The 27738-nt window shown below is 45.1% G+C and overlaps 1 protein-coding gene across 3 annotated transcripts in view; it reads right to left on the bottom strand.

Moving 5' to 3' along the window:
• The window catches only part of LOC146859658 (astacin-like metalloendopeptidase), a 450020-nt gene that overhangs the window by 237886 nt on the left and 184396 nt on the right, over window positions 1-27738 (bottom strand). For all 3 annotated transcript variants that reach the window (XM_085646718.1, XM_085646720.1, XM_085646719.1), the window contains one exon: window positions 9532-9649. In XM_085646718.1, the coding sequence (XP_085502844.1) occupies window positions 9532-9649 (118 nt within the window). The remainder of the gene's footprint in view (window positions 1-9531; window positions 9650-27738) is intronic.

Below are 27738 nucleotides of genomic sequence, written 5' to 3'. Positions count from 1 at the left end.
CCCAGAATCTCACTCCTACCATTAATCACAAAGGCTATCTCCTATACCTTGGAATCCAAGTTTCTCATCCCTACCACTAACCACAAAGGTCTGTCTCCTGTGCCTTGGGATCCCAGATTCTCACCCCTACCATTAATCACAAAGGTCCATTTCCTGTGCCTCGGGATCCCAGATTCTCACCCCTACCATTAACCACAAAGGCCTGTCTCCTGTGCCTCGAGATCCAAGATTCTCACCCCTGCCATTAAACACAAAGGCTGTCTCCTATACCTTGGAATCCCAGACTCAGTCAGACTTGCACACTTGCTGTATGTGCACATTTAATACTACTTTGTGCAGGGATCCCGGGGCTTTGGAATATGAGGGCCTTCTGCATACCCATTACTGATGCTTTACCACCCAACGGAGTGGAGTGGCAGCTGAAGACTGGCAATTGTAGGCCTAGTAGAGCTGGACTGGTCTGCCTTTTAATCTGGCAGTCAGGCACTGTCAGATGAACCAGCGTGAAAGGACTAGTGTTCCTGATAAAGGCCAAGAAACCTTAAAAGGCACCACACATTGGTCCTCCTCCGAGCTGGCCCATCTAGAAGTTCCAGGCTGCCAGACTGCCCAACAGACCTGGCCAACAGGGGGGGGTTATCAGCTGCCTGCCCACCTCTGAAATGGTTGACCAGTACAAGCTACTTTCTTCGACACAAAGCTTTGGCGGCCGGCTGGTTGGTTAGCAAAAATTAAATCCAGGAGAGTGTGAGAGATAGGGTTACAGCAAGCGAGCATGCCCCTACAAATAGTCATGGGAGGCGGGCCCCCAGACTCTGGTTTCCCAAAGGCGTGGACATAAGATCGCTCTTAACATCCCCATAACCTCAAGTGATGCAGCCAATTTAACCATGTCAAATCCCATCGCAAATTTGCTTTTAGGAAACGCCTGAGTTCAGCACTGTAACGTCCACGAAAAAGACTCCATTAAACATCAGTATGACTTGTTATACTTGAAGACCGGGACTTTATTATCAATCTTGGTAGATGTTGTGGCAAAAAAGACGACTGGCACAATATTTGGAAGGTAAGTTTATATAAGCACATAATTAATAATCTGAACTCACACGTGTACATGAAACAGGAGTTACCGGGCCCATCAGAAGTATAAATTTCGTTTTTCACACACATGGTTTGGGGGATAACGTGAGGATCACCTTACAAAGACCAATTTCTGCTTGCTAGTTCTCAAAATCAGAGTATCAATATTTCATGCCCCCTGAATTTCGGGTAACCCTGCTAATGGTAATTTAGTAGCAGGGAAAAAGATACAAACAGTATCATTTCTAAACAGTTTTAACTGAGGCAGGCATAAAGTTGACAAAGTTATTTAATAACCACCAAGCATATTTTGGTATTTACAGGACTGCACATCACTTATAAGGGTACGGGGTAGACCCATTTAGGCATCCAATGGAGCATGCCCCTATTTGTTAAACATAACATTACATGTGTATTTGTAAAATGCAGGATCACCCAAGGGTGCCTTGCTGCTGAATAAGAGATCTTACCCAACTCAATGGTACTCATTTGATCGACCCCAGAAGGATGAGAGGCTTAGTGGATCCGCCAGGATTTGAACCTGTTACAATGAGATCAAAGCAAAAACCAAAGGAAATGATGGACGGAGTGTTGAACATTGCAAGCACTCACCCCCAGTCAACTGATCTGGGTTTAATCCATCACCGTTCTTTAGCCCACCCCAGTTCAGACATGGCCATATGCAAATCAGTCTGACCCTGTGCCTCATGGGAACAGTCCAGCCCGAACTGCCAAGCAATGTCTTCCCTGGACCGGAAACAAGCTTCCTAGGACCGGTTTCTGGCATTTCAGCCGTCTTCAGCCAGGCTTGCCTAAATCCAGTGGCAAGGTGAGCAAGGGACTCACGTCTGAGCATACCCTGCCAACTTATGGCGAACAAAGCAAAAACCAAAGGAAATGATGGACGGAGTGTTGAACATTGCAAGCACTCACCCCCAGTCAACTGATCTGGGTTTAATCCATCACCGTTCTTTAGCCCACTCTGCCACCCCAGTTCAGACATGGCCATATGCAAATCAGTCTGACCCTGTGCCTCATGGGAACAGTCCAGCCCGAACTGCCAAGCCATGTCTTCCCTGGACCGGAAACAAGCTTCCTAGGACCGGTTTCTGGCATTTCAGCCGTCTTCAGCCAGGCTTGCTTGAATCCAGTGGCAAAGTGAGCAAGGGACTCACGTCTGAGCATACCCTGCCAACTTATGGCGAACAAAGCAAAAACCAAAGGAAGTGATGGACGGAGTGTTGAACATTGCAAGCACTCACCCCCAGTCAACTGATCTGGGTTTAATCCATCACCGTTCTTTAGCCCACTCTGCCACCCCAGTTCAGACATGGCCATATGCAAATCAGTCTGACCCTGTGCCTCATGGGAACAGTCCAGCCCGAACTGCCAAGCCATGTCTTCCCTGGACCGGAAACAAGCTTCCTTTGGTTTTTACAATGAGATCAAACACAGGCCCCTAAAGTGGATGCATCAGTGCACTCAACCACCAAACTACACTGTGTAGTTCAAGAAGATCGCCATGGACCCAACACTCCCTCCACTACATCTCACCAATGATTTAGGTGGTAATAGCCATTGATTGCCTCTCCTATACCTATACCTATGCCTGACCATAGCAAAGCTGATCTAGAACAGGAGTGGGAGGCTGTGGCCTCGCCGTCTTTAGCGGTGTGAAAGAATAGTATGGACCATTGTATGGGGTTGGAGGTGACAGTATATAATGCTAGATGTTGCCCCCAGAAGCACTCCAAGATATGGCAGGTGTGGGCGGCAACTGGGGAATTGGAACCTGTTCGAACAATGTGTCCACTGCTCAATGTTGAAATGAAGGAAGTTGTGGGTTGAGGGTTGCCGGGGTGAATGTGGGACATTGCCTACTATCTGTTGACTTTCATTTCGATGAACTGATGGCTGCCGAGTGGGGAGGTATGAATGCACAGATACTTGTATTTCCTTTTTCTTTAATTTTGTCATTATTTGGTTCTTGGTGGCCTTGTAGGCTTTGTTTCTGTTCAAACTGTAAAAATAATAAAATACGTTTATAAAAAAAAAAAAGGACCCCCATGGACGCGACTGACTCCGTGGTATCTCTGATCTCCCCTTCCTCTGCAGAGGCTGAACCAGTTGATGTGAGGGTCACCAACAGCCCTCAGAACGTTTCAGCACACAGCACATGCTCTACTTTGTCATCTGTTTTCACGCCCTTCACCCGCCTCTCCTCTGTTGAGCCCTTCCCTCTGCTCCCTAATCCCGGCCTGCACCATTGGGCCCTTATTTACCAACAACAACGGCTCTATGACTTTAGCTAGTAGCAGCACTAATGACACAAGCGACTGTTCATCTTTTATTTGTAGGGTATTGGACAATCCCTGATATATTTTGTCATACAACTCTGTTTTGGGTGAACAGAATACAATGGGATCCGATGCAAAGGGTTTAAAACATTACAAGGTGCCAAAGAGGTGACCTGGAGTTGTCCACATCAACACCTGCAGCACAGCGCCTGGATACCTCCAAGGTGATTAACTGCGCTATACAAGCACTTCTTGATTTATTGATTGATCAGTCTTTGAGAGAATCAAAGAGAGGAAACAGGGCTTACTGAAAAAAGTGGAAAGAAGGCAGGACAAATATGTTGCACAGAGATGGAGGGATAGATTCTCACACTTGATCAACCAACCCTCCGGCACATACAACTCAGAGGTCATAGTGGGCGTGCCACAGGCACTTATAAAGTATTCTTAGGGAGACAACCCTCTCCTCTGACACTTCTAAAGCCATCTTGGGGAAACAAGCCAGTCCACCACACGAGGAGCTGACCACCAAGTCGAGGTACTGAAAGAGGAGTTAGAGACCACTACCCAGACTGCCCTGACCCAGTCTGAAGCACATAGAAGAAGTCCGAAGCGCACAAAAGCTATCAGCCTTTCAGGGTCATGAGTTCACTTTCACCCTTCAAAAGGGGCCTCTTTAAATTTCCACCACCTGCTTCCCTTTGTACACCTGACCAATGATGTCTCACTTGACGCCATGGAGGTGATTGTCTTCAAGCTTACACATCTCCTCCACTTCACCTGCCCCCCCTTAGCAAGATTTATTCTAAAATTATTGCCTTAAGGTTGGGCAAGGTTATTACCCCATTGGTTTCCATCCGTCAACACGGGTTTATCCCTGGTCGAGATACATCGGACCACGTTAGGCATGCCGTAGCTTTGTTCGATCGGGCTCAGGCCATGAAGACACCTCTTGGGATGATCCTGTTGGAGGCAGAGAAAGCTTTCGATAGGGTCTCCTGGGGGTTTCTCTGGTCGGCACTACATGCAAAGGGTCTACCTAAGGATTTTATTCAAGCAGTTCAGGCACTTTATGTACTTCCTGAGGCCCGTATCCGCATATCCGGACAGGAATCCAAATTATTTGCCATAAGCAGAGGAACCCGTCAGGGTTGCCCCTGTTCCCAGCTTTTATTCTCAATATATTGATCCATTTCTTAACAATTTGGAAGCAAATATGCAGATTAAAGCGGTTAAGGTCAACAGTGTCGAGTATAAAACATTAGCGTATGCTGATGACATTGCTGTTTTCACGACCGATATAAGATCAGCTCTCCCGGCAGTAAATGAACTAGCGGAGCAATTTGGCTCCATCTTGGGATATAAATTAAATATCAACAAAACCCAGATTTTACACTTGGATACTTCGCTCCCGGAAGATATTCCAACTGTTTCTGTAGCAACTTATCTGGGAGTGAAGATTGCTACATCAGTGGAGCATATAACCGAACTAAATATCTTGCCAATAATAAGGAACATAAATAAAACACTCGAGAGACTAGACCATCTTCATCAATGCACGGTCGGTGTAGTGTCATTAAAATGATGATTCTTCCCAAATTTTTATATATGTTTCGGACCATACCTTTAGAATTTCCGGCATCCTGCATCACCAGAGCTGAAAGGGCATGTGTCAGATTTCTATGGGGGTATCATAGAGCCAGAAGGGATGATTATACCTAAACTCAGGGGGGGATGGGGTTTACCCAGCCTTCTCCTTTATCACTGGGCAGCATTATTACAACATATAGAAATATTGTTGGCTGGGGCTAAAGCAGTAGTTCCCGAATCTGTTAGATCAACTATTTATGATGTAGCACTTGGTGAGGATGCTGGGCAATGTTTAGTTAAAATCTTAGAGCCGAGTTATTATAAAAAGACTACATTTAAAATCATTCAATCAGCTTACTCTATCTGGAAAAAGATACGACGGAGGTTTGGTATCTCGAACATTAATGCTTCGACTCCTTTTTCGACATATGGGCTTTTACCGCCAATTTTTCAATACCAAATTACTTCTAGCTGGGGGTATTTAGGAATTAATGTTTTGGGGGATGTTTGTTGTGATGGCCAGATTGCCTCGTTCTCTAATTTACAAGAGAAGTGTGGGCTCTCTATGAGACATTTTTTTAAGTTCTTGCAGATCTGGACTTTTCTGGGTAAAACTATGCTACAAGCGGATGCAAATTTGGGAAAAATACCCCATGTCAACATAATAGGGAATAGATCCCGTATTGGAGAAATATACCAAACGCTGTTGGCCTGTCTCCCTGATGATTTCAGTATCCAGAATGATAAATGGGAGAGGAAGTTTGGCAAGGAAGGTATTAATCTAGAGGTGTCTCTGAAATTAGCCAATCAGATTCTAATAACTGGCAGCCTGAGGACTCAACATTTTATGTCCGCTTTCGATTTATATTATACCGCGGGGAAGGTTTCTAAATGGGCTGGACCACGGGGGAATTCGTGCAGTAGGTGTGAGGCATGGGCTGCTGATACGATTCACATCTTCTTTTCCTGTCCCAATCGCGCCAAATACTGTCTTGTTTCTATTTTTTCTTGCTCCTCTCTGGCTAGGGGTAATGCAGTCTGAGTGATTTGTATTTGTGTTTGTGTCTTCGCGTTCATACTTAGTCTTTTCTTATTTTTTCTTTTTTGCCTTTGTTATTTTTAAAACATGTGTTAAGGTCTCTCAGAATGTGAATGTCTTATTCTGCTGTATTATGTGTCATGACTAATTGACTGTAAAGAGTGGGAGTGGCCGGCCGACTGCTCACTCTTTGGTGTTTCTACAATCCTGCTTCTCTATCACTGCCTCTGGGGCCAGCTCTCGTGCAGATCTCATCATGTGCAGAGTCACGCCTGCTCCAACCTTGGAAATGTCATACCTAATGTTCTTGAAGTTATTGGCCCATAACTGGCTGAATTCCTAGAAATCTATAAACAGAAATGAATGTCGCTGGGCCGGCATTGCATTACTGTGATGTTTAACACAAATAATAATGCATAGCAGACTCCCAAGGGTTGTCAAAATACACCTTGTTATTATCCAACCTCTAGTCTCCAGTTTTCAGCCCAGGTTATTAGGGCTTTCTAGGTCTCGCGCCTAGCGTTGCACTACGCAGCAGTGCTCGCGCAGCGAGAGTTCTTTTGTCCGGGGTTCAGAAATGGACCCTGGAATCGTACACGCTCGTGCATGTGTTTTTTGTTTTGTCTTCTATTATTGGGCTTTTAGTGGCTGTATTTTTTAGACAGAGCACGCAATAGGCCAAAGGCGGGCGCATCGCTCCGCCCACGGCCTATCGGTGTCTGTTACGCGCACTAAAGCCTATCTGGTTTCAACTATCGTGCCCAGACACGGGCGCGCTAATTGAAAGCATATTGCTGTCTGTGGTGCGCGCGCGCGCACCATTGGCGGCTGTCTCTGCTTCCAAAAGCGATTGCTTTCGGTTTCGCGATCGCTTTACTTGCGGCTTTGCTTTCAGTTTTGCGATCACTTTACTTGTGGCTTTGCGGCTGCAATACAGTTTGTTGCTTAATTGGGAGGAATGCATGGCTAATCTTTACGTGGTTACAAGGTAAAATAAATGAAGGCGGTTACAAGGCAAAGTAAATGAAAATGCGCAGCAAATATTTACTTCGTTACAAGGTAAACAATGCGTGCCTAATAATTGCACTATACTTCTCTTTTTCTAATGTCGCGTCAGGCTTACTGAAATAATTGACTGTATCTGCTTAGCTACAAAACAAGGACTTGTTGGGGTTAAGTCATACTTTCTGACTGGACTGAAAACGTGTGATTTTGAATAAAGTTCTTTCTCTTTCCATTACCCGATTCCCTTAATCTAAAATGGCGCTTGCTTACAAATAGAGTTATAGACATATAGACAGAAATACACAGAGCTAGACCTAGGTACAGGAAAACAGATGTACACACATATAGAAAAGGAGATTAACAAGCAAAGAGATATACAGAAACAGAGGCACATACACAAAGCTAGAAACTGAGACAGATAGACAAAGAGGAACAGAGGTAGAGATAAAGACAGAAACTTATAAACACTAAAAGGCACATATAGAGTTTGATACATACACGCAAATACAGTGTACACATAGGTAGACACATATAGCGGAGCATGACGGGCACAGAGGAGCATATACAAAGACAGAGACACACAGATAGACTGAGAGAGAGATAGAAACGCACAAACTAAGAGAAAGATGAATACACTATGAGAGAAGAAACAGACAGTAAAACAAATACATCTTGTGGCTTTGATTTCAGTTTTGTGATCACTTTACTTGTGGCTTTGCGGCTGCAATACAGTTTGTTGCTTAATTGGGAGGAATGCATGGCTAATCTTTACGCGGTTACAAGGTAAAATAGCGGTTACAAGGCAAAGTAAATGAAAATGCGCAGCAAATATTTACTTCGTTACATGGTAACATAAATGAAGGCGGTTACAAGGTAAAAAAAATGAAAATGCGCAGCAAATATTTACGCGGTTACAAGGTAAACAACGCGTGCCTAAAAATTGCACTATACTTCTCTTTTTCTAAGGACTCGTTGGGGCTAAGTCATACTTTCTGACTGGACTGAAAACCTGTGATTTGGATAGAGTTCTTTCTCTTTCCGTTACCCGATTCCCTTAAGTTGTGTGTGGTTGTGTGTGTGTGTGTGGTTGTGTGGGTGGCTGTGTGTGTGTGGTTGTGTGTGTGTTTGTGAGTGTGGTTGTGTGTGTGTGCTTGTGGTTGTGTGTGTGGTTGGGTGTGAGTGTGGTTGGGTGGTTGTGTGTGGTTGTGTGTGGTTGTGTGTGTGTTGTGTTTGTGGTTGTGTGTGTGGTTGTGTGTGTGTGGTTGTGTGTGTGTGGTTGTGTGGTTGTGTGTGGTTGTGTGTTTGTGTGTGTGGTTGTGTGTGTGTGTGGTTGTGTGTGTGTGGTTGTGTGTGTGTGGTTGTGTGTGTTTGTGTGGTTGTGTGTGTGTGGTTGTATGTGTGATTGTGTGTATGGTTGTGTGTGTGGTTGTGTGTGTGTGGTTGTGTGGTTGTGTGTGGTTGTGTGTGTGGTTGTGTGTGTGGTAGTGGTTGTGTGGTAGTGGTTGTGTGTGTGGTTGTGTGTGGTTGTGTGCATGGTTGTGTGTGTGTGGTTGTGTGTGTGTTGTGTTTGTGGTTGTGTGTGTGATTGTGTGTGTGGTTGTGTGTGTGTGATTGTGTGTGTGTGGTTGTGTGTGTGTGGCTGTGTGTGTGTGTGTGTGGTTGTGTGTGTGGTTGTGTGTGTGTGGTTGCGTGTGTGGTTGAGTGTGTGTGTGTGTGGTTGTGTTTGTGGTTGTGTGTGTGGTTGGGTGTGTGGTTGTGTGTGTGGTTGTGGTGGTTATGTGTGTGGTTGTGGTGGTTGTGTGTGTGGTTGTGTGTGTGTGGTTGTGGGTGTGTGTGTGGTTGTGGGTGTGTGTGTGTTGTGTTTGTGGTTGTGTGTGTGGTTGTGTGTGTGGTTGTGTGTGTGTATGGTTGTGTGTGTGGTTGTGGTTGTGTGTGTGGTTGTGGGTGTGGTTGCAGGTATGTGGTTGTGTGGTTGGGTGTGGTTGTGTGATTACACACTATATTCAAGACAAAATAAATACACTCCACATACCACTCAGTACTACATAATTGCACGTCACATAATTACTCTCTACTTAATGCAAGATAAATACAATCCACACAATACCACTCTGTGCCACATAACAACACAACACATAATTACATTGTACTCAATGCAACATAAATACACACCTTTCACTCAAGTTCGTGCTATATAAAAAAAAAAAAAAAACAATTGCAATGCAATAGGTCTCACATTACTGAATCTTTGAGCTGCTATTGGTGTTGCAATATTATTAGCAATGCCAACAGCTCAAACTTTAATAATGTGAGACCTATTGCATTGAAAATGCTTGTTTAAAAAGTAATATTGTGGATGGGACATTCACTGTGTTTGTGACGGAGTGTCCTGTCCACCAAACTCTACATAATGCCTTACATTTCTTATGCCTTTCACCAAACCTTAGAGGAAGCACAAGTGTGTCTGGTCCACCTAAGGTCACCCACAGTTCATTTCAATCCCCTTGAGCAGACACTCACCCATTCGCAGAGGTAATGCTCAGGTAGTCCGTCTCCGTGGTGCGGTTGACAAACTTGATGCAGGTCAGAGTGTTGAAATCCTCCAGTGCTTCCCGGATCAGAGCTTGGTGTCTGTCAGCTGCAAGGACAAGTGTGGACTATCAAACATCGTGTCAGATCCAGACTGACTCACACTTAGAGTATCTTTGTTTCATTTTCAGATTGCGACTTGGAATGAATATCCAAAAACACACAGATCCACCTACAGTGAGTTTATTGAGGTTTTCAACTGATTACATTTTGTGCATCACTTTTTCTTTCTTGCTAATCAATTTATTTTTTGTACCGCAATGATTGTTTTCTCTTCAAAATAAATTAGTTTCTTTCAAAGACTAATTTGCTTTTCTAAAGCATCGACGGTTTATTTTTAAAGACTCAATTCGATATTTAAAGGACCGCTTCATTTTAAAAATGTTTAATGCTCAGAGAATTGATTTGCGATTTGTGATAAACTAACGTGATGTTAACATTTTTCAAATTCACAATTTTGGAGCAAAATAGATGGAATTTCACATAGTGCTACAAAGCGAATTTCGGGCGGCAATCTGCCCAATTTGCTGTTAGGTGGATTAAATGTAACCACCCTTCCCACAAACGAACGTGAGATGTGTTGTTCTTCCATCTTACCTGGACTTTAGAGAACTGACAAGATCCTAGGGCTCCTTGGGGGTCCCCTTAATTCTGTTTTCCTTTCAAAATGTCTCCCTTTCATGAAAAGAGACAACAGTGGAGCAACCGTATTTCCCAGAGGGGAGCTCTTTTTATTATAGATAGAAAATGTGAAACTGAAATCAGAAGTGTTGGGACACACTTCAACCATTAGTTAATGTCTTACAAAAGAAATTGCAGTAAAACTAGGACTCAAGACTTTCATTCCTGCTCCAGGTGTTGGCATTAGCACAAACGAAGGGTTCGATGGAGAACAACACACAACATCAGTGTTTTTGCAAGTTGTTCTTCATTTAAGATTAGAGTAAGCTCCAGCTAGTTTGCTGCATTAACAGGCTTGTCTTCCATATGCTGTTATGTGGTATTATCACCTCCGTCATGGGGTAATACCACATTACTTCACATAGGAAAGCATTGCTAAAGTAGTGGTAAATAATTATCATATATTTAAGACAGGTTTTGCCTGGAGTCGTCCTTCTTCTTCTGTAACTCAGGGCTTACAATTAGTAGGACTTTCTCTAAATGTGTGCTCCAGAGATGGGGTGTTCTATTTACTATCGTTATCTCTTCTCGCTTTCCTTATTCCGTTCGGTTCTCTCTGCCCAGGGGGTATTGGCCGCTCACACCTGGCTGGATGTTCTTGCTCACATTCATCTGGAGGATCTCACATCCCCCACTTGTTCTTTTCATTCCTGTTACTCTCCCTACAGATCGTCTTAATCACACACCCAGCTGGAGTCTCCTGCTCACACTCGTTTGGAGGCTCTCACTCCTTCCACCTGCTTTCACTTCTTCTGATACACTCTTCCCAGCTGGTCTTGACTGCTCATACTCATTGGAGGCTATCACTTCCCTCACCTGTTCTTACTTCTCCTGATACTCTCACCTTACCTGGTCTTTTCTTTTTTTGAATTCTTTTTATTAAGAACAAAAGCGCAATCTTCAGACCGCATTACATGGATAGAAGAAATTGACAGTTGTTGACATTCTATTAACCAGTGGTGCTAGAAAGGTCTGGGCGCGGGTGCACAACAGTTAGAAAGTGGCGCTTTTACGACTCAATATCAGAATGCTTACGAATGCCTCTACGATCCCTGTGCCCTTGTGGCCCTCTTTCAACCCTTCCTGCAATTCTATCCTGTACACGCCTCTTTGTAGTTTGTTTAGCGCTATTCTTGGAGCCATGCCCTGCCACAGCAGCTGAAAGACTTCATGGTCTATTTTCTTAAAAATTTCTGGAGGGATCCTAAAAGGTGTGTTTTGCATGGCGCATAGGAAACGGGGCAAACTCATCATTTTGAAAAGGGCCGCACTGCCCACCAGCGCCAGTGGCAAACTGCGCCAGTGCACTTCATCTCTTCTAACTCTCGCCACCTCGGAAAGTATATTTTCATGGAAGAAGTCCTGGAGATCTCAATAAAAACATATATCCCCAGGTATTTGAACCATTCTGCAGTTATCAGAGCCTGTCAGTCTTGGGCAGACGAGAGTCAACCACGAGAGCGGATATGTCACCAACTTAGACCAATTAATCATGTAGCCCGAATGGTCCCCTAAGAGGCATACCACATGCATAATCCTATCCACGGAGAAAAAAAAAGGATGCGTATCATAGAAAAGAACATCATCTACATTAAGGGAAATTCGCTCCTCCCCATGCTGCCAATGGCCCAAGCACCTAATCAAATATCATGGGGAAGAGAGGGCATCCCTGATGAATTCCTCTCCGCAGTTCATAACTACGAGATGTCACACCATTTACTTGCATCCTGGCCAAGAGGGACCGGTACAATAACAGGATTCAAGCACAAAACTGTGGCCCAAAGTCCAGTCTCGCCATTACAGCAAACATGTAATTCCATGCGGTTCACTGACAAAATATCGATGTAAAAAAATATAGAAGTAAAAGATATTGATGAACAAATATAGAATGCATAAATATCGACTCTCTATACTTAAACAGGTAAGTACAAACATTGAAAAAAAATTATCGATGTAAAAAATATAGTTGTACAAAATATAATTTTTTATATATATACATGCAAATTCACTTAAAAAACCATAGGTTTCACACATGTTATAGTTAGCTGGACATTTCACTCGTAAAAAAACCATTGAAATTCCCCCGTTATAGTTAGTTCAGATAACTATAACTCGCGCGCCCGCAATCCACTGGTCATGACGTCACATATTACATCACTCATGACATGGTCAGTGGCATCACTCATGACATCACTGATGACATCATCCTTGTGATAGAGTGGCGGTCGCGCGAGTTATAGTTATCTGAACTAACTATAACGGGGGAATTTCAATGGTTTTTTACGAGTGAAATGTCCAGCTAACTATAACATGTATGAAACCTATGGTTTTTTAAGTGAATTTGCAAGGTTTTTTAAATGCTAATTCCTAACTATAACGTGTGTGAAACCTATGGTTTTTTAAGTGAATTTGTAAGGTTTTTTAAATGCTAAGTTATGTATGTTTTATTATATTTTTTATATATTTTTTTTTTTTTAAGGTTTTTCACGGTGCGCGCACGGTGCGCGCACCCCGCGATTTTTTGAACAAAAAATAAAATGTTTTTTTCACCTGACAAAGACTAGGGGGTCAGGAACTCTCTACCCTGCCCCCTTTTCACGTTCTCCACCTTTCTTTTTCACTGTCACACACAAAACACACAAAATGGTGGCCGATTCGAACGTTGACTGACATGTAACCACCAATCAGAATTACGCTCGCGCACGTTAAGGTGCGCGCACGGTGCCCGCCTATAGATATTTATGTACTTTTAACTGCAATTTTCTCAGGAACTACTGAACAGATTGACTCCATATATGCAAAAGGCACATCCCTGACCTGAGGACTACCTCTTTGCCAAATTTCAAGTAATTCTGTTCAGCCGTTCGGGCTGTACCTTCGACTAAAGGTCCTATGGGAAAATGCATGGGGAAAACGTGTTTTGGCACCCCCCTTTTTTCTCAGCCCCCGCTTGACGAATCACCCCGAGACTTTCAGGGTAGGAGCTGAGCGGAGCGCCCCATTAGTTTTGAAAATTTCGCGAGGAGTCGTCAACCGTTAGTTATTCAAACTAGAATTTTCAGATTTCCTATGGAAACTCGGTCCTAACTATAACTATCTCGTCGCGACCGCGAGTAGATAATAAAATAATTAATATCAAATATGTTAGATATTAAAATTAATATTAAAATGTTGTATTTAATATAAATTTTACAAAATATAACAAATAAACTTAATTAAAAAAAGTTAAACACACATACACAATAATTTGTATATATTTACTTTAAACCAATTAATAAACTATTCATTTATTTTATATTTTCAAAATTATATAAAAATGTACAAATATATATACCAATAACATAAAATCTAATAATAAAAAACATTCTATTATAGATTAAAACATTAAACTATTTAAACATCTTCAAACTTACAATTCCGACTTCAGTGCAACACTGGGAAAGTGCTGGATAGCAGAGGGATACAATTTACTATTCCAACTTCAGTAAGTACAACAGTAGGGAAAGTGTTGGATAGCGGAGAGGTAAGATTTACTATTCCAACTCCAGTGAGTGCAACAGTAGAGAACTATTTAAAAATCTTCAAACTTAAATTCCCGACATCAGTGCAACAGTAGGGAAAGATTGTATAGCGGAGAGGTCAAAATTACTATTCCTACTCCAGTGAGTGCAAAACTAGGGAAAGTGTTGAATAGCAGAGGGATACAATTTACTATTCCAACTTCAGTAAGTGCAACAGTAGGGAAAGTGTTGAATAGCGGAGGGGTAAGATTTACTATTCCAACTCCAGTGAGTGCAACAGTAGAGAAAATGTTGGATTACGGAGGGGTAAAAAATACTATTCCCAGCTCCAATGAGTGTAACAATAAGGAAAGTGTTGAATAGCAGAGGGGTAAAAATTACTATTCCCAGCTCCAGTGAGTGTAACAGTAAGGAAAGTGTTGGATGGTGAAGGGGTAAAACTTACTATTACCACTCCAATAAGTGGAACAGTAGGTAAAGTGTTGGATAGCGTTTGGGGTAAAAATTACTATTCTTACTCCAGTGAGTGCAACAGTAGGGAAAGTGTTGGATAGCAAAGGGATAAAATTTACTATTCCAACTCCAGTCATTGCAACAGTAGGGAAATTGAGGGATAGCGGAGGGGTAAAAATTATTATTCCTACTCCAGTGAGTGCAACAATAGAGAAAGTGTTGGATAGCGGAGGGGTAAAATTTACTATTCCAACTCCAGTCGGTGCAACAGTTGGGAAATTGTTGGATAGCGGAGGGGTAAGATTTACTATTCCAACTCCAGTGAGTGCAACAGTAGAGAAAATGTTGGATAGCGGAGGGGTAAAAATTACTATTCCCAGCTCCAGTGAGTGTAACAATATTTCATAAATGTATTTATTTTATTTCGTACCCTTTAACACCACGCAAATCACAACTCACATCTAAATTTTGAAATGTACTTCGATAATTAACATAATTAATTACCAATTAAAGAAATATTATTAATTAAGAAAAAATAATATGAATTAATGAACTTACCACAATTTAACCCAATAATTCCGACTACACACAGCTAAAATTAAACTGTAAAAAAATGAATTACACAATCAAAACTTATTTTAAAAAAAACTATAACTATTAAACAACCAAATATAAAGTAAGTACAATGTATTTAATACCCACCCTTTACCCCTTTAAGTTAAAGCCACACACACATAAATAAACAATGGCCCTAAATAAATACCAATTAATCAATGAATATTAATTAAACAACTAATTATTATTAATTAAACACAATTTACTTCACAACCCTTACCACTATAAACCCCACAACAAACACCTAGAAGTAATTACACAATTTCCATATTTAATTTACAATTAATAAATTAATATTAATTAACATCTAATTATTAACTAATTAAACATAAATCACTTCCCACCCTTTACCCCGATAAATCCCACAGCCCGCACCTAAAATTAATTACACAATAGCCATAATGAATTTTAAATATATTAATCAATATCAATTAACAACTAATTATTAATTAATCAAAAATAAATTACTTCCCACCCTTTACCCCTAAAAATCCCACAACACACACATAAAATTAATTTCACAATTCCCATGATTAGTTTTCAATACATTAATTAATACCAATTAACAACTAATTATTAATTAATACAAAATAAATTACTTTCTACCCTTTACCTCTATAAACCCCAAAATGTGCACCTAAAATTAATTACCCAAATACCATAATTAATTACCAATGAATTAATATTAATTAACAACCAATTACTAATTAGTTAATAAATTACTTTACACAATTAACACTATAAAATCTACCACCCTATTCCTCTATAAACCCACAACCTGCTACGAAACTAAAAACGCGAAATTCAATTAAAATAAAATTAACTACTAAACATTCAACACACATAGTAAAAAATATAAACAATTCTTATACAAAAATAATACATCACATACATTTTAAATATATACTAATATACATAACACTAATTAAACAATCGATATTTTAAACAACTATATTTTTGCAAACTATATTAAACACTTCTATATTTTTAAAATCGATATTTCTTACATTAAATCGATATTCTTGACCACGATATTCTTGCTGTCGATATTTCTCACTCGCAATATTTAAGACTCGATATTTCTGTAAATCGACATTAAAAACTTGATATTTTGTCTGCACACCCTGGTCTTGACTGCATACACTCCGCTGAAGGCTCTCACTTCCCCCACCTGTTCTTATATCTTCTGATACTTTTTCCTTAGCTGGTTTTGACTGTTCAAATTCATCTGGAGGCTCTCACTCCCACTACATGTTCGTATTTTTTCTGATACTAACTCTGCAGATGCTCATGACCGCTCACACTCAGCTGGATTCTCTTGGTCACACACGTCTGGAGAATCTTACATCCCCCACTCGTTCCTAATTCTTCCGTTACTCTCTCGTCAATGGTCTTAATCACTCACACTCAGCTGGAGTCTCTTCCTCATACTCATCTAGAGACTCCCACTTTCCCTACCTGTTCTTAGTTCTTCTGATACTCTCTCCCTAGCTGCTCTTGACCGCTTACACTCAGTGAAGGATCTCACTTCCTTTACCTGTTCTTACTTCTGATACTCTCTCCTTAGCTGGTCTTGCCTGCTCATACTTATTGGAGGCTCTCACTTCCCCTACCTGTTTCTATCTCTTTCGATTCTCTCTGCCCAGCTGGTCTTGACCGCTCTTATTCATTGAAGGGTGTCACTTGCCCTACCTGTTACTATGTCTTCCGATACTCTCTCCCTAGCTGGTCTTGACCACTCATATTCATTGAAGGTTCTCACTCTCCCTGCCTCTTATTATGTCTTCCGATACCCTCTTCGCTGCTGGTTTTCCCCACTAACACGCATCCAGAGGTTCTAAGATCCTTCCTGTTCTTACTTCTTCCGATACTCTCTCCCCAGCTGGCCTTGACTGCAGATACTTATCCAGAGGCTCTCACTTCACCTACCTGTACATTTGTCTTCCAATACTCTTTCTTAAGCTGGTCTTGACCACTTACACTCAGCTGAAGGCACTCACTTTCCCTGCCTGTTCTTACTTCTTCTGATGCTCTCTCCTTACATGGTCTTAACTGCTTGCACTAAGCTGGTGGTTCTCACTTCCCCTACCTGTTATTATTTTTTCTGATACTCTCTCTGGAAGCTGGTCTTGACAGCTCACACTCATCTGGAGGCTCTCACTCCAACTATCTGTTCTTATTTTTTCTGGTACTAACTCTGAAGTTGGTCTGGACCGCTCACACTCAGCTGGATTCTCTTGGTCACACATGTCTGGAGGATCTTACATCCCATTTCTTCCATTACTCTCTTTACAGCTGGTCTTAATCGCTCACACTCACTTAGCTGGTCTTGACTGTTTATCACTTTGGATGCTGGTCTTGACTGTTTACACTCAGTTGGTAGCTCTCACTTCCTCTACCTGTTCTCATTTTTTCTGGCACTCTCTCCGCAGCGGGTCTTGACTGTTCACACTCAGCTGGTAGCTCTCACTTCCCCTACCTGTTCTTATTTTTCCTAATACTCTCTCGGGAAGCTGATCTTGACCGCTCACAGTCATCTGGAGGCTCTCACTCCCACTACCTGTTGTGACTTCTTCTGATACTCTCACTTTAGCTGGTCTTGACCGCTTACAATCAGTGAAGGCTCCCACTTCGTTTACCTGTTCTTACTCCCGATACACTCTCCTAGGCTGGTCTTGCCTGCTCATACTCATTGGAGGCTCTCACTTCCTCTACCTGTTCTTATTTCTTCTGATACTCTCTCCTAGCTGGATAAGCTCTCGGGAAGCTGATCTTGACCACTTATAGTCACCTGAAGGCTCTTACTCCCACTACTTGTTATGACTTCTTCTGATACTCTCACTGTAGCTGGTTTTGATTGCTTACAATCAGATGAAGGCTCTATCTTCCCTCACCTGTTCTTACTTCTTCTGATCCTCTCTCCTTAGCTAGCCTTGACTGTTTACACTCATCTGGTAGCTCGCAGTTCCCCTACTTGTTCTTTTTTATCTGATAATCTCACCAGAAGCTGCACTTGACAGCTCCCACTCATCTGGAGGCTTTCGCTCCCACTACCTGTTGTGACTTCTTCAGAAACTCTTTCCTTATCTGGGCTTGACTGTTTACACTCAACTGGTGGCTCTTACTTCTCCCACCTGTTCTTATTTTTCTGACACTCTCTCCCCAATGGGTCTTGACTGCTCACCGTCATCTGAAGGCTCTGACATCCCCTACCTGTTCATATTTCTTCTGATACTCTCTTTAGCTGGTCTTGACCACTTACAATCAGCTGAAGGCTCTCACTTCCCCCACCTGTTCCTATTTCTTCTGACACTCTCTCTGCAGCGGGTCTTGACTGTTTACACTCAGCTGGTAGCTCTCACTTCCCCTACCTGCTCTTATTTTTTCTGATACCCTCTCTGGAATCTGATCTTGACTGCTCACACTCATCTAGAGGCTCTCACTCCAACTATCTGTTTTTATTTTTTCTGTTACTAACTCTGCAGTTGGTCTGGACCGCTCACACTCCGCTGGATTCTCTTGGTCACACATGTCTGGAGGATCTTACATCCCCCACTTGTTCCTATTTCTTCCATTACTCTCTTTACAGCTGGTCTTAATCACTCACATTCAGCTGGAGTCCCTTGCTCATACTCATCTGGAGGCTCTCACTTCCCCTACCCATTTTTACTTCTTCTGATACTCTATCCTTAGCTTTTCTTGACTGCTCATAATCATTGGAGGCTCTCACTCTCTCTACCTGTTCTTATTTCTACTCTGATACTCTCTCGTTAGCTGATCTTGACCACTTAGACTCATGTGGAGGCTCTCACTCCCCCTACCTGTTCATATTTCTTCTGATACTCTCTCCTCAGCTGGTCTTGACCGCTCACCCTCATCTGGAAGCTCTCCCTCCTCATACCTGTTCTTGCTTTTTCTGATACTCTCGCCCCAGCTGGTCTTGAAGGCTCATACACATTGGAGGCTCTCACTTCCCCTACCTGTTCCTATGTCTTTCGATACTCTCTTTCCAGCTGGTTTTGCCCACTAACACTCATTTGGAGGCTCTCACATCCCCTTCCTGTTCTTACTTCTTCCGATACACTCTCCCCAGCTGGTCTTGGCCAATCACACTCATCCAGAGTCTCTCACTTCATCTAACTGTTCTTTTGCCTTCGGATAGTCTCTCCCCACCTGGTCTTACCCACTCTCATCCTAAGGCTCTCACATCCCCCTCTTGTTCAAATCCTCCTGGTGCTCTCTTCCCTGTTCTTGGCCGCTCACATTCAGCTGTTCTTATTTTTCCAGATACTGCTCCACAGCAGGTTTTGGGCATTCACACTCAGCTGGAGGCTCGGCTCATTGCGTGACCAGAGCTCCCAACAACTGACTGAGAGGTTACAGCTTGTTACCCCCTCATCTCTAAATAATGACTCTTTCTTTGCATCGCTGCATCCACAAAGGACGCTTTTCACCCTTCAACACCCACCCAGTATGAACGATGTCAAACCTACAACCCTTACACTATCATATCACTCTCCGTGCTGGCACTCCACGTGTTCAGCAATTGTAGATCAATTGTCAATAAATGACTTTATTTACAAGTGTTTTATAAAGGTTACAGTGTGGTCCCCTTTGAACTCTTGCTTCTACACACCAAGAGGCCTGCCTGTGTGCTTTAGCTCTGGTTAGGCCCATGTTTAGCTGCCTGTCAGCCACAGAGAGGGACATTGGATGCCGAGCGGCCCCTTTACGGCATGCTCGCTTTTAACTGCTCGACACCTGATTTAGTCCGCTTGCACTCTGCTTCCATTATAGCTGGACTAGGCTGAATTGAGTACAAAAAAGTGCTGAAGTGTCTACCAGTTTTCTGAGGGGCATGCTGGTGTTTAGCGCTGTATGCACAGTTCTCAGTGTTTTTCTCTTTCATTTATTCATTTATCAATTTGGTGCTTTGTTCTGTTATTACTTCTAATACTAGAGCAGTGCTACGGAATCAGACACAGCAGCTGTGTGCGAGGAATGCCATGTGTGAGAAGTTGGCCTGGTATAAGCTGTCCACCAGTTATAGTGGGCACACTGTACCAGTCCAAACAACCCCTTATTGGTTATAGGTTAAAGACAACCTTTATTGAAAGCTATCCTAGTGGTAGCTATGGAGAGCAGCCTTCAGGCTAAGACTTGAAGGAATGTAAAGCAGCTTGTTTTACCAGTCTATAATCTCATGAGTGGCTAAATGAAAGACAACCACACCAGGTATATATATATATATGAAATATATGTATTTATTTCTAAACACACCCTCTTAGTCTCTTTATGAGACTAGAGGTCAAAACACATAAATTACACTTCAAATATCACAGTAATAAGCACAAATACACTCAGCCCCTAGGGGTGAGCCAAGCCATATACGAAAATAGTGGTATAAGAACCACGACTTAACTAGACACAAGGCCTAGAGCCTGTAGAATCGCTGGGACCCCAAGGAACCACCCAAGGTAGTGACACAGGGGACCCACGGGGGCCGTGTGCAGTGTGAGAACACAGCCTCGAGCTCCCGTTAGCTTCGATGGGGAAAGTCGCGGTTGGATTTTTAAAGATTAGGGACACTTAGAAACGAGTCAGGACCAAACCCTTTAGGACTTAGGAAGTTCCAGGGTCAACACCCACGGGAGCACCGGAGTACTTGTGTTACCTCACCCAGGGAAGCCGGGTGCATAGGTGTCAAATGGTGTCAAGTCGCGTCGTTGATTTCAATGGGAGCTGGCAAAGAAGTGCAGCTGCCGGGAAGATGCAAAGTGTCCGAAGAGATCCAAGCCTGGATCAAAGTCGAGAAGAAGCTGAAAGCAGAGGGGACAGAGTCTGGGTCACTTGCGAGTGACCAGGAAGGCGCTAGGCGGATCCCCACCGATGTCAGGTGATTTCAGGTGAAGAAGGTGAAGCTTGACTCTTCAGCCACCAGGACCAGGAGGCGTCAAGGAAAACCAAGAGCTGGATTCGAGCTGTCCCACGAAGGATGTCGAGTGCTGCCGCGTCGGTGCCCGGATTGGACACAACAAGCCTTGGCAACAGCAACCCACGCAGAAAGGAGAAAGATGCTTCAGTGCAAACCAGCAAGGTCTGAGGGACTCACCACTTGGTTGGGAGTCAGGGCACATCTGGAGCAACCAGGGAAGCCCAATGAAATTCCAAGTTACCCCCTCAGGGACCGACCAGTCGACGGACCAGGGATCGCAAAGGGACCTCGAGAAGAAATGGCGGCCGATGGGTCACTCGGGGTGACTAGGCCGACAATTTTCGGTGGATTCTCTGTTCGAGGTGGGGGCTACAAGTAAGCCCAAGCACGACTTCAAGAGACGTCGAGAAGTCAATGCACTTGCAAAAGTGCATAGTGACCAGGAGTTCCGGTTCCACGCTACTCACGAGGGCTGCGTTTCTCAGCTTTGCTGGGGACTCGGGTCGGCCTCTGAGATGTCTGGAAATCCTCTTCCTGTGCTGCAAATACTTTGGAGTCCGGCGGGAGCTTCGGAGATGCAAACCTGCAAATTGCTTCGTTGGTGCCTGCTAAGCAGGGGAGTCACTCCTTGACCCCAAGGGAGATTTCTTCAGTCCTCTAGTCTTTAGTAGAGCGTCGAAGTTCTAGGATTCTGCTTCAGAGTTTCGTCCAGGGATATCTAAAGTTCTGGTTACAGAGGTTCCTTACTTATACCTAAGGAAGGGGTTGGACTAACTCTGGGGACCCACTTATGGGAGGGTTTGGAAAGAGGGGTGGCCACACCGATTTCCTTTGTCCAGTTTTGCACCAGAGCAGGGGCTGGAAGCCCCTGAACCGGTTTGAGCTGGACTATGCACAGGGACACCAAATGTGCCCCCAGTGCAGGACTTCAAAGCACTCAGAGAGTGCTCCCACCCAGCCCCAATACACATAAGCCTGTCTGGGAGGTGGTTACACCTCCTTGTGAAAGGTAACCTATTGTTCAGGCCTCCCCTGCCAGAGTTTCGGCCAGCAGCAGGAGACCAGACCCGTGTCTGTGGCTGCAGCATCCATTTTGTGATGCCAGGGCTCTATTAGATTTCTACCGGGTATACCAGTACTGCCATGTCTCTCCCTCTAGAAGTGTGGGATCATATCCTCACATCAAGAACTGATGTGGGGGTATGATTCCAAGGTGTTTCACACCAAACATGACATGTTTCCGTGCAGCCAGTCCAAAGTTAGCATTAACCGTTTTAGATATAATGCACTTAAGAGTATATGGTCAGGCTGCACCACTGACAACCCCGGAGAAGAGATTCCAAAGGCTGCAGAGGGGCTCAGTTCATGCCTGGGCACCCTCTCACATATAACCAAGCACCCTGCCTTCAGGATTGATAAGGTCTGCCATAGGGGTGACTGATAGGTTACTATGTGCAGTGATAGGGCAGGTATAGTGAACCTATACCTCAGTAAGGGGTGCATGCACCACCTTACCCAGGCTGCAGTAGCAGACCTGTGGTGTCATTTTGCATGGCTTTCCAGGGGTGGCACAATACATGCTTCAGCCCCTGGTAGGCCTCTGGGGTACCTAGCCGTGCAGGACATTATCCAGGGTCTCTGTGGAGCTGCTGTGAATGTGCTTTGAAATTAGAGCTCTGAGAGGAGGAGGACGACAGGAAGAGGCAGCCGGGCAGGTATGCAGAGACATGGGGGGAGGTGTGAGGGATGAATGCTGCTCCCATTCCTTAAGTAGAGGGGAAGAAAATAAGTTACATACCTGTAACTGTATTTCTTCAGTATTGGATTCTTTCATAGTTCACATGCTTGAATCTTTCCCCGTCGTCGAAACGGGAGCACTGCCCTGCAAGACTTATTGTAGACAAGTAGTGAATAGAAGCCCTGCCCACCCTCCGCCCATGTTTGCCATTGGCTTGTGTCATTGTCTGTCCCTAATGCAGGCTTCTGATTCATCAATAAGCATGTTAGTCCCTCCTTAGTACCGCCTCCTCTTCATTTGTCACCTCCCATGGCGACTGGCCCCTCTACTTCGAGTGTTACACAGTATGTATTATTTAGACTGTGAGCACTATTTTCTTTAATGAGGTTCTCCTACTGACTTCTCTAATCCCCCTCCCTCCCGTTCTCTGTGCCTTCTCTCTCCCTCCCCTGCCCACACTTCGATTGTCGGTGCCTTCTCGCCCTCGTCCGCCTGTTGTCCGTGCCTTCTCCCCCCTCCCCCACACGCACTCCCGTTGTCAGTGCCTTCTCCCCCACCCGCACTCTCATTATCCGTGCCTTCTCCCCACCCCCACTCCAGTTGTCTGTGCCTTCTCGTCCCCGCCCACCCGTTGTCTGTGCCTTCTTCCCTCTTCCCCACCCCCACTCCCGTTGTCCGTGATGACTACTGTATGTAATTCAATAGGTCTTGCGTAAATGCGAGTCCTATTGCATTGCAAATGCTTGCCTCATGTGAGACTCGTTTTGCTGAAGCAATCCTCCACATCTTTCAAGGGCAAGGAGAGCTGGTTAGAGCTGGAAACTCAGAGAATAATGCCCTCGTGGGCAACGGAGCATGCCATGACTCTATCCTTTGCCCTCCGGTGACTGAGCTACGAGTGCACGTGCATCGCTTCACAAAGCCTTGGCTTCCCGCACAGAGGTCAAGTGGAAAACTTGCCATTTTGATGACTCCCATTAAATATGTTGAAGGTCAGGGGGCACGATGAGGTGGGAGCTGTAGACACAAACCTATTATTACAATCAGACCTCAAATCAGTTGTGTCAGGTCTTTTCCAGTGTCCTAGAGGTTGTAGGGACCATCTATTCTAGCATTATCAAATGAGAGACTGCTTGAGTTCTCTACAGTAGGCCCACATTGCAGGAGCGATTGTTGAGATCTCTTTCTTCACTATCCAAACACTTGTGTGTTCGCTTCTGACCGTGAGTGAGGCTGTGTACAGGCCAGGCTGGGGCGAGGTGGCCCGACCAGTCAACGTTTTTATTTTGCCAGCAGCAGGCAAAGCTGGGACCTAAAAAGTAGATGTGCTTCTAAATGACATGTTCAGCTTATTTCAAACATGGTTTACCTCGAATTGAAGCACAACACGTGCATCTCAGCACAGTGAAGTGAACTTTCGCATTTCTTTTAAAAATGAATCAGAGTGAGACCTGAACCTGATACACAATAATAATGTTGCACAGTGGACTGTTTAATCAATTTGCCATCTATCCATTTTTCTTAGTTCCAAATCGGTGGTTTTAAACGCAGAATATTATTTCAAATATGTTTTCTCATGGTCCTCTCTTACGAATCTCTTGTCCCTGAGGTGGTCATCTCTGTCACTACCTCACTTGAAATTAAGGGTGGGCGGAATTTGCGAAATTGACTTTCGCAAATTATCGCGAAATTGCGCAAAATCTCCTCGAGCATGCGAAACTTTCACGAAGATGCGGAGATTGCTTTTCCCACCCGTTCGCGATGTGTTTTTGCGTGCTTGTGGGGAAATATATCTCCAACTTGCCCATGCGGTCGCTAATGGGCGTGGCCATCTTGCTTGCGATGCTTATTTCCTGTTCGCGATCGCAATGACGTGTTCGCGATCGCAAACTCTCGTGGGATAGCGCGACCGTCTACCAACAATCCAACATCTTGTGGCGCGCGCGAACGGATAGGAAAACTTGTCGGTGAACGCAGGGACCCAGTAAGTCGCGACCGCACACGTGAGAATGCATTTTTAAAGCGCGAACTAGAAAAATACTTCCGTTTCATGGCAGGATGCGAAAGTTTTGACATTTTCGCGCTCTCCGCGGAACACCAAAATGTCAAAATATCGCAAATTCTGCGAGCGGAACGAAATTTACTGCACAGGCCTACTTGAAATCCGTTTGCAGCTTCAGAGACTCTCCATCCAGTGAGTGTCCTCCTTTTCTTTCTCTTCACTGATGGTGGTTTTAAGCTTTCTTTTTTTTTTTAATTTTTTTTTTATTTTTTTTTATAAAAACCTTTATTCATATAGTTCAGATACACTGCTATTCAGCCGACAACCCGGAGGTTCGGCAGCTCCTCAATCGACACGTGCAGTCATCTACAGCTCTCATACAGGAGGAAAACAAAGGTTCCAATTTTTAAAAATGAACACAACAAGCAAGGCAATATACATCATAAGTTCGCGTCAGCTCCCAGCGAGGGGGCGGCCCCATGTCCAACATCAATCCGAGCCACCGATTGAGAGGAGGAGGGAGAAGCAGAGGCTCTAACATTCTAGCAGCGGTGCATCAGAACTACCCAAGTCGGATGTAGGGCTAGGGGGAAAGTTGCTCCTCTAATGGTTCAGTGGCAGGAGGCAAACATATGTGTCCCCTATACTGGTTCCAACCTCCCCATACCTTATGCCATTTCTTGGGCCTCCCCCGCGCACTATACACCGTTTTCTCCCGGAACATGCACCAGTCCATGTTATCCTTCCAGGCATCCAGGGTGGGAGGGCTCGGGGATCCCCACAATCTTGCAATATCTCGCTTAGCCACCATATTACCTAGGGTCACCCATTGAGTCTGCGCCGCGTCGTAGTCTGTAGGACCCCACACGTTCAAGAGACAGCGCCGCGCCTCTGGGTGCAATACAATTCCCGTAACCTCCTGCATAACCGCGTGAATCCGCTTCCATAGTTCCGCAATCACACCACACTCCCATATAATGTGCAGAAAGGTGCCCACCAACCCGCAGCCCCTCTTACACAGCCCGTCCTCGGAAAAACCCATATGGACCAATCGGGGCCCAGTGACATAGACTCTGTGGAGTATCTTAAGCTGGACGAGCCGCAACCTGGTGGGGATTGCGACCTCCTTAGGAGAGGAGACCGCATACTGCCAATCCTCATCGTCCAGCTCAAGGCCGTCTCTATTCCACTGGTCCCGGACCCCCAGGAGGAGATCGGTCCGAACGTTCACAAGCTTTTTGTAAATTAGGGAGATTGTGCTCTCCGGCATATGGCCGTCCAGGATCCGGTCCTCCAATGGAGAGGACTCAGGCACCTTTTCCCCCTGAACGAGGACCGACTGCAGCGCATGGCGCACCTGCGCATACCGAAAGTATTCCGTGCCCTCAAGCGCATATTCCGACCGCAGCTCCTCGAATGACTTAATCCGCCCCTTGGTCAGCATGTCCCCCACCCTGGAGATGCCAATCAGATCCCATTTGTCGAATCCCTTAGAGTGCCAAAGATTCCCCAACATGTCCGAGTCGTACAACGGAGTGGCGAGGGTGAGCCTATCCTTCCATCCCAGGGAGTTCGTGACTGTCTTCCACACGTGCACCGCCACCCCGGTAGGCCCTGTGAGGGACCCAGCCGGTGGCTTCAAATAAAGTGCTCTATAATAGCCACCACCCCGCAGCAACCACCGGTCCATAGCAAAGCCGGGGCCAAGCGCCGGACCGTAGACTCCATGATTGATCGCGCTCAGTTGGGAGGCCCAATAGTATCTACGGATGTCGGGAAGCGCGATACCCCCGTCGTACCAAGGGAGAGTTAATTTTGCTATCGCGATACGCGGGCGGCCGTCCCACAGCAGCGAACGCTGCAGACTCTCCACCTCCCGAAAGTAGCTGGCCGGAACCAGCTCCTGGGTGTTCTGCAGGACATAGAGAAAACGGGGAAGGGACATCATTTTGAATAGCGCCGCATGGCCAAGGAGGGAGAGCGGCAGCCGCCGCCAGCCCGCCACGTCCCGCCGCAGGCGCGCCAACGGAGGGAGCAGGTTCCTCTCATACCGCACCGTTGGGTCGGCAGAGATATAAATCCCAAGATACAGGAAACCCTCCCGGGCAATCTGGATCGGGCAATTCCGCGGGGGAACCGGGACGTCCCCAAACAGGGCATACAGATATGACTTGCCCCAATTAATGGTTAGCCCCGAGTTCCTCCCGAAGGAAGTCAATATGTTGCAAACAACTATAAGGGACTTCCGGGGTGAAGTAAGATAGAGCAGAATATCGTCGGCATAGAGGTAAATGCGGTCTTCGTGATCAGGGGACCATCGAATCCCCCTCACGTCTGGGTGCCATCGTATCCAGGCCGCCAGCGGCTCAAGGGCGAGAGCGAACAACAGCGGCGATAGAGGACAACCCTGTCTGGTACCCCTCCCCAGATCGAAGAGACGGGACGTCCTACCGTTAACTGCGACTTTGGCGAGAGGTCCTTCGTATAATAGCCTTACCCAGCCCACAAATCCGGGCCCGAAACCGAATTTCGCAAGCGCAGCCCACAGGTATGCCCACTCCACCGTGTCAAATGCCATCGTTGCATCGAGCGCAGCCACCATGGCCGGCTCCCGCATCGTCCCCACCCTTGCGATCACCCCATGGATGCGCCTAAGATTCAACGCGGTATTACGATGCGGGATGAAGCCAGATTGGTCAGGGTGGATCAGATCCCCGACCACCCTGACCAGCCGGTTTGCGAGGATTTTGGCAAGGATCTTCGGCTCAGCATTAAGGAGCGAGATCGGTCTGTATGAGCTGCACCGGTTCCTGGGCTTGCCATCTTTATGGATGACCACAATCGTTGCCAGACACTGGTCAAGTGGGAGGCAGCCCATCTCCCGCGCCTCCACAAACATAGCCCGCAAGTGCGGAGCGATCTTGTCCGGTCGGAGTTTGTGGAGCTCAATTGGCAGGCCATTCGGACCCGAGGCCTTGCCCGGGCGCAAAGAGCGGATAGCCCCCGCAATCTCGTCGACTGTGATGTCGCCATCAAGATCATCTCTGTCTATGTCGGAGAGGCAAGGCAGGGCAAGGTCGCGCAGGAGCTCACATGAATCCTCCACTGGCCTGCCAGACACGGAGGTATAGACCGTGTGGAAGTAATCCGCAAAGCACTGGACTATGCCGTCCGGCTCCGTGACCATGACGCC

The sequence above is a fragment of the Triturus cristatus genome, chromosome 3_1 (genome assembly GCF_964204655.1).
Source record: "Triturus cristatus chromosome 3_1, aTriCri1.1, whole genome shotgun sequence".
Taxonomy (NCBI): Eukaryota; Metazoa; Chordata; class Amphibia; order Caudata; family Salamandridae; genus Triturus; species Triturus cristatus.
Note: the sequence above shows the minus strand (reverse complement) of the source record. Positions and strands in the feature narration are given on the sequence as shown.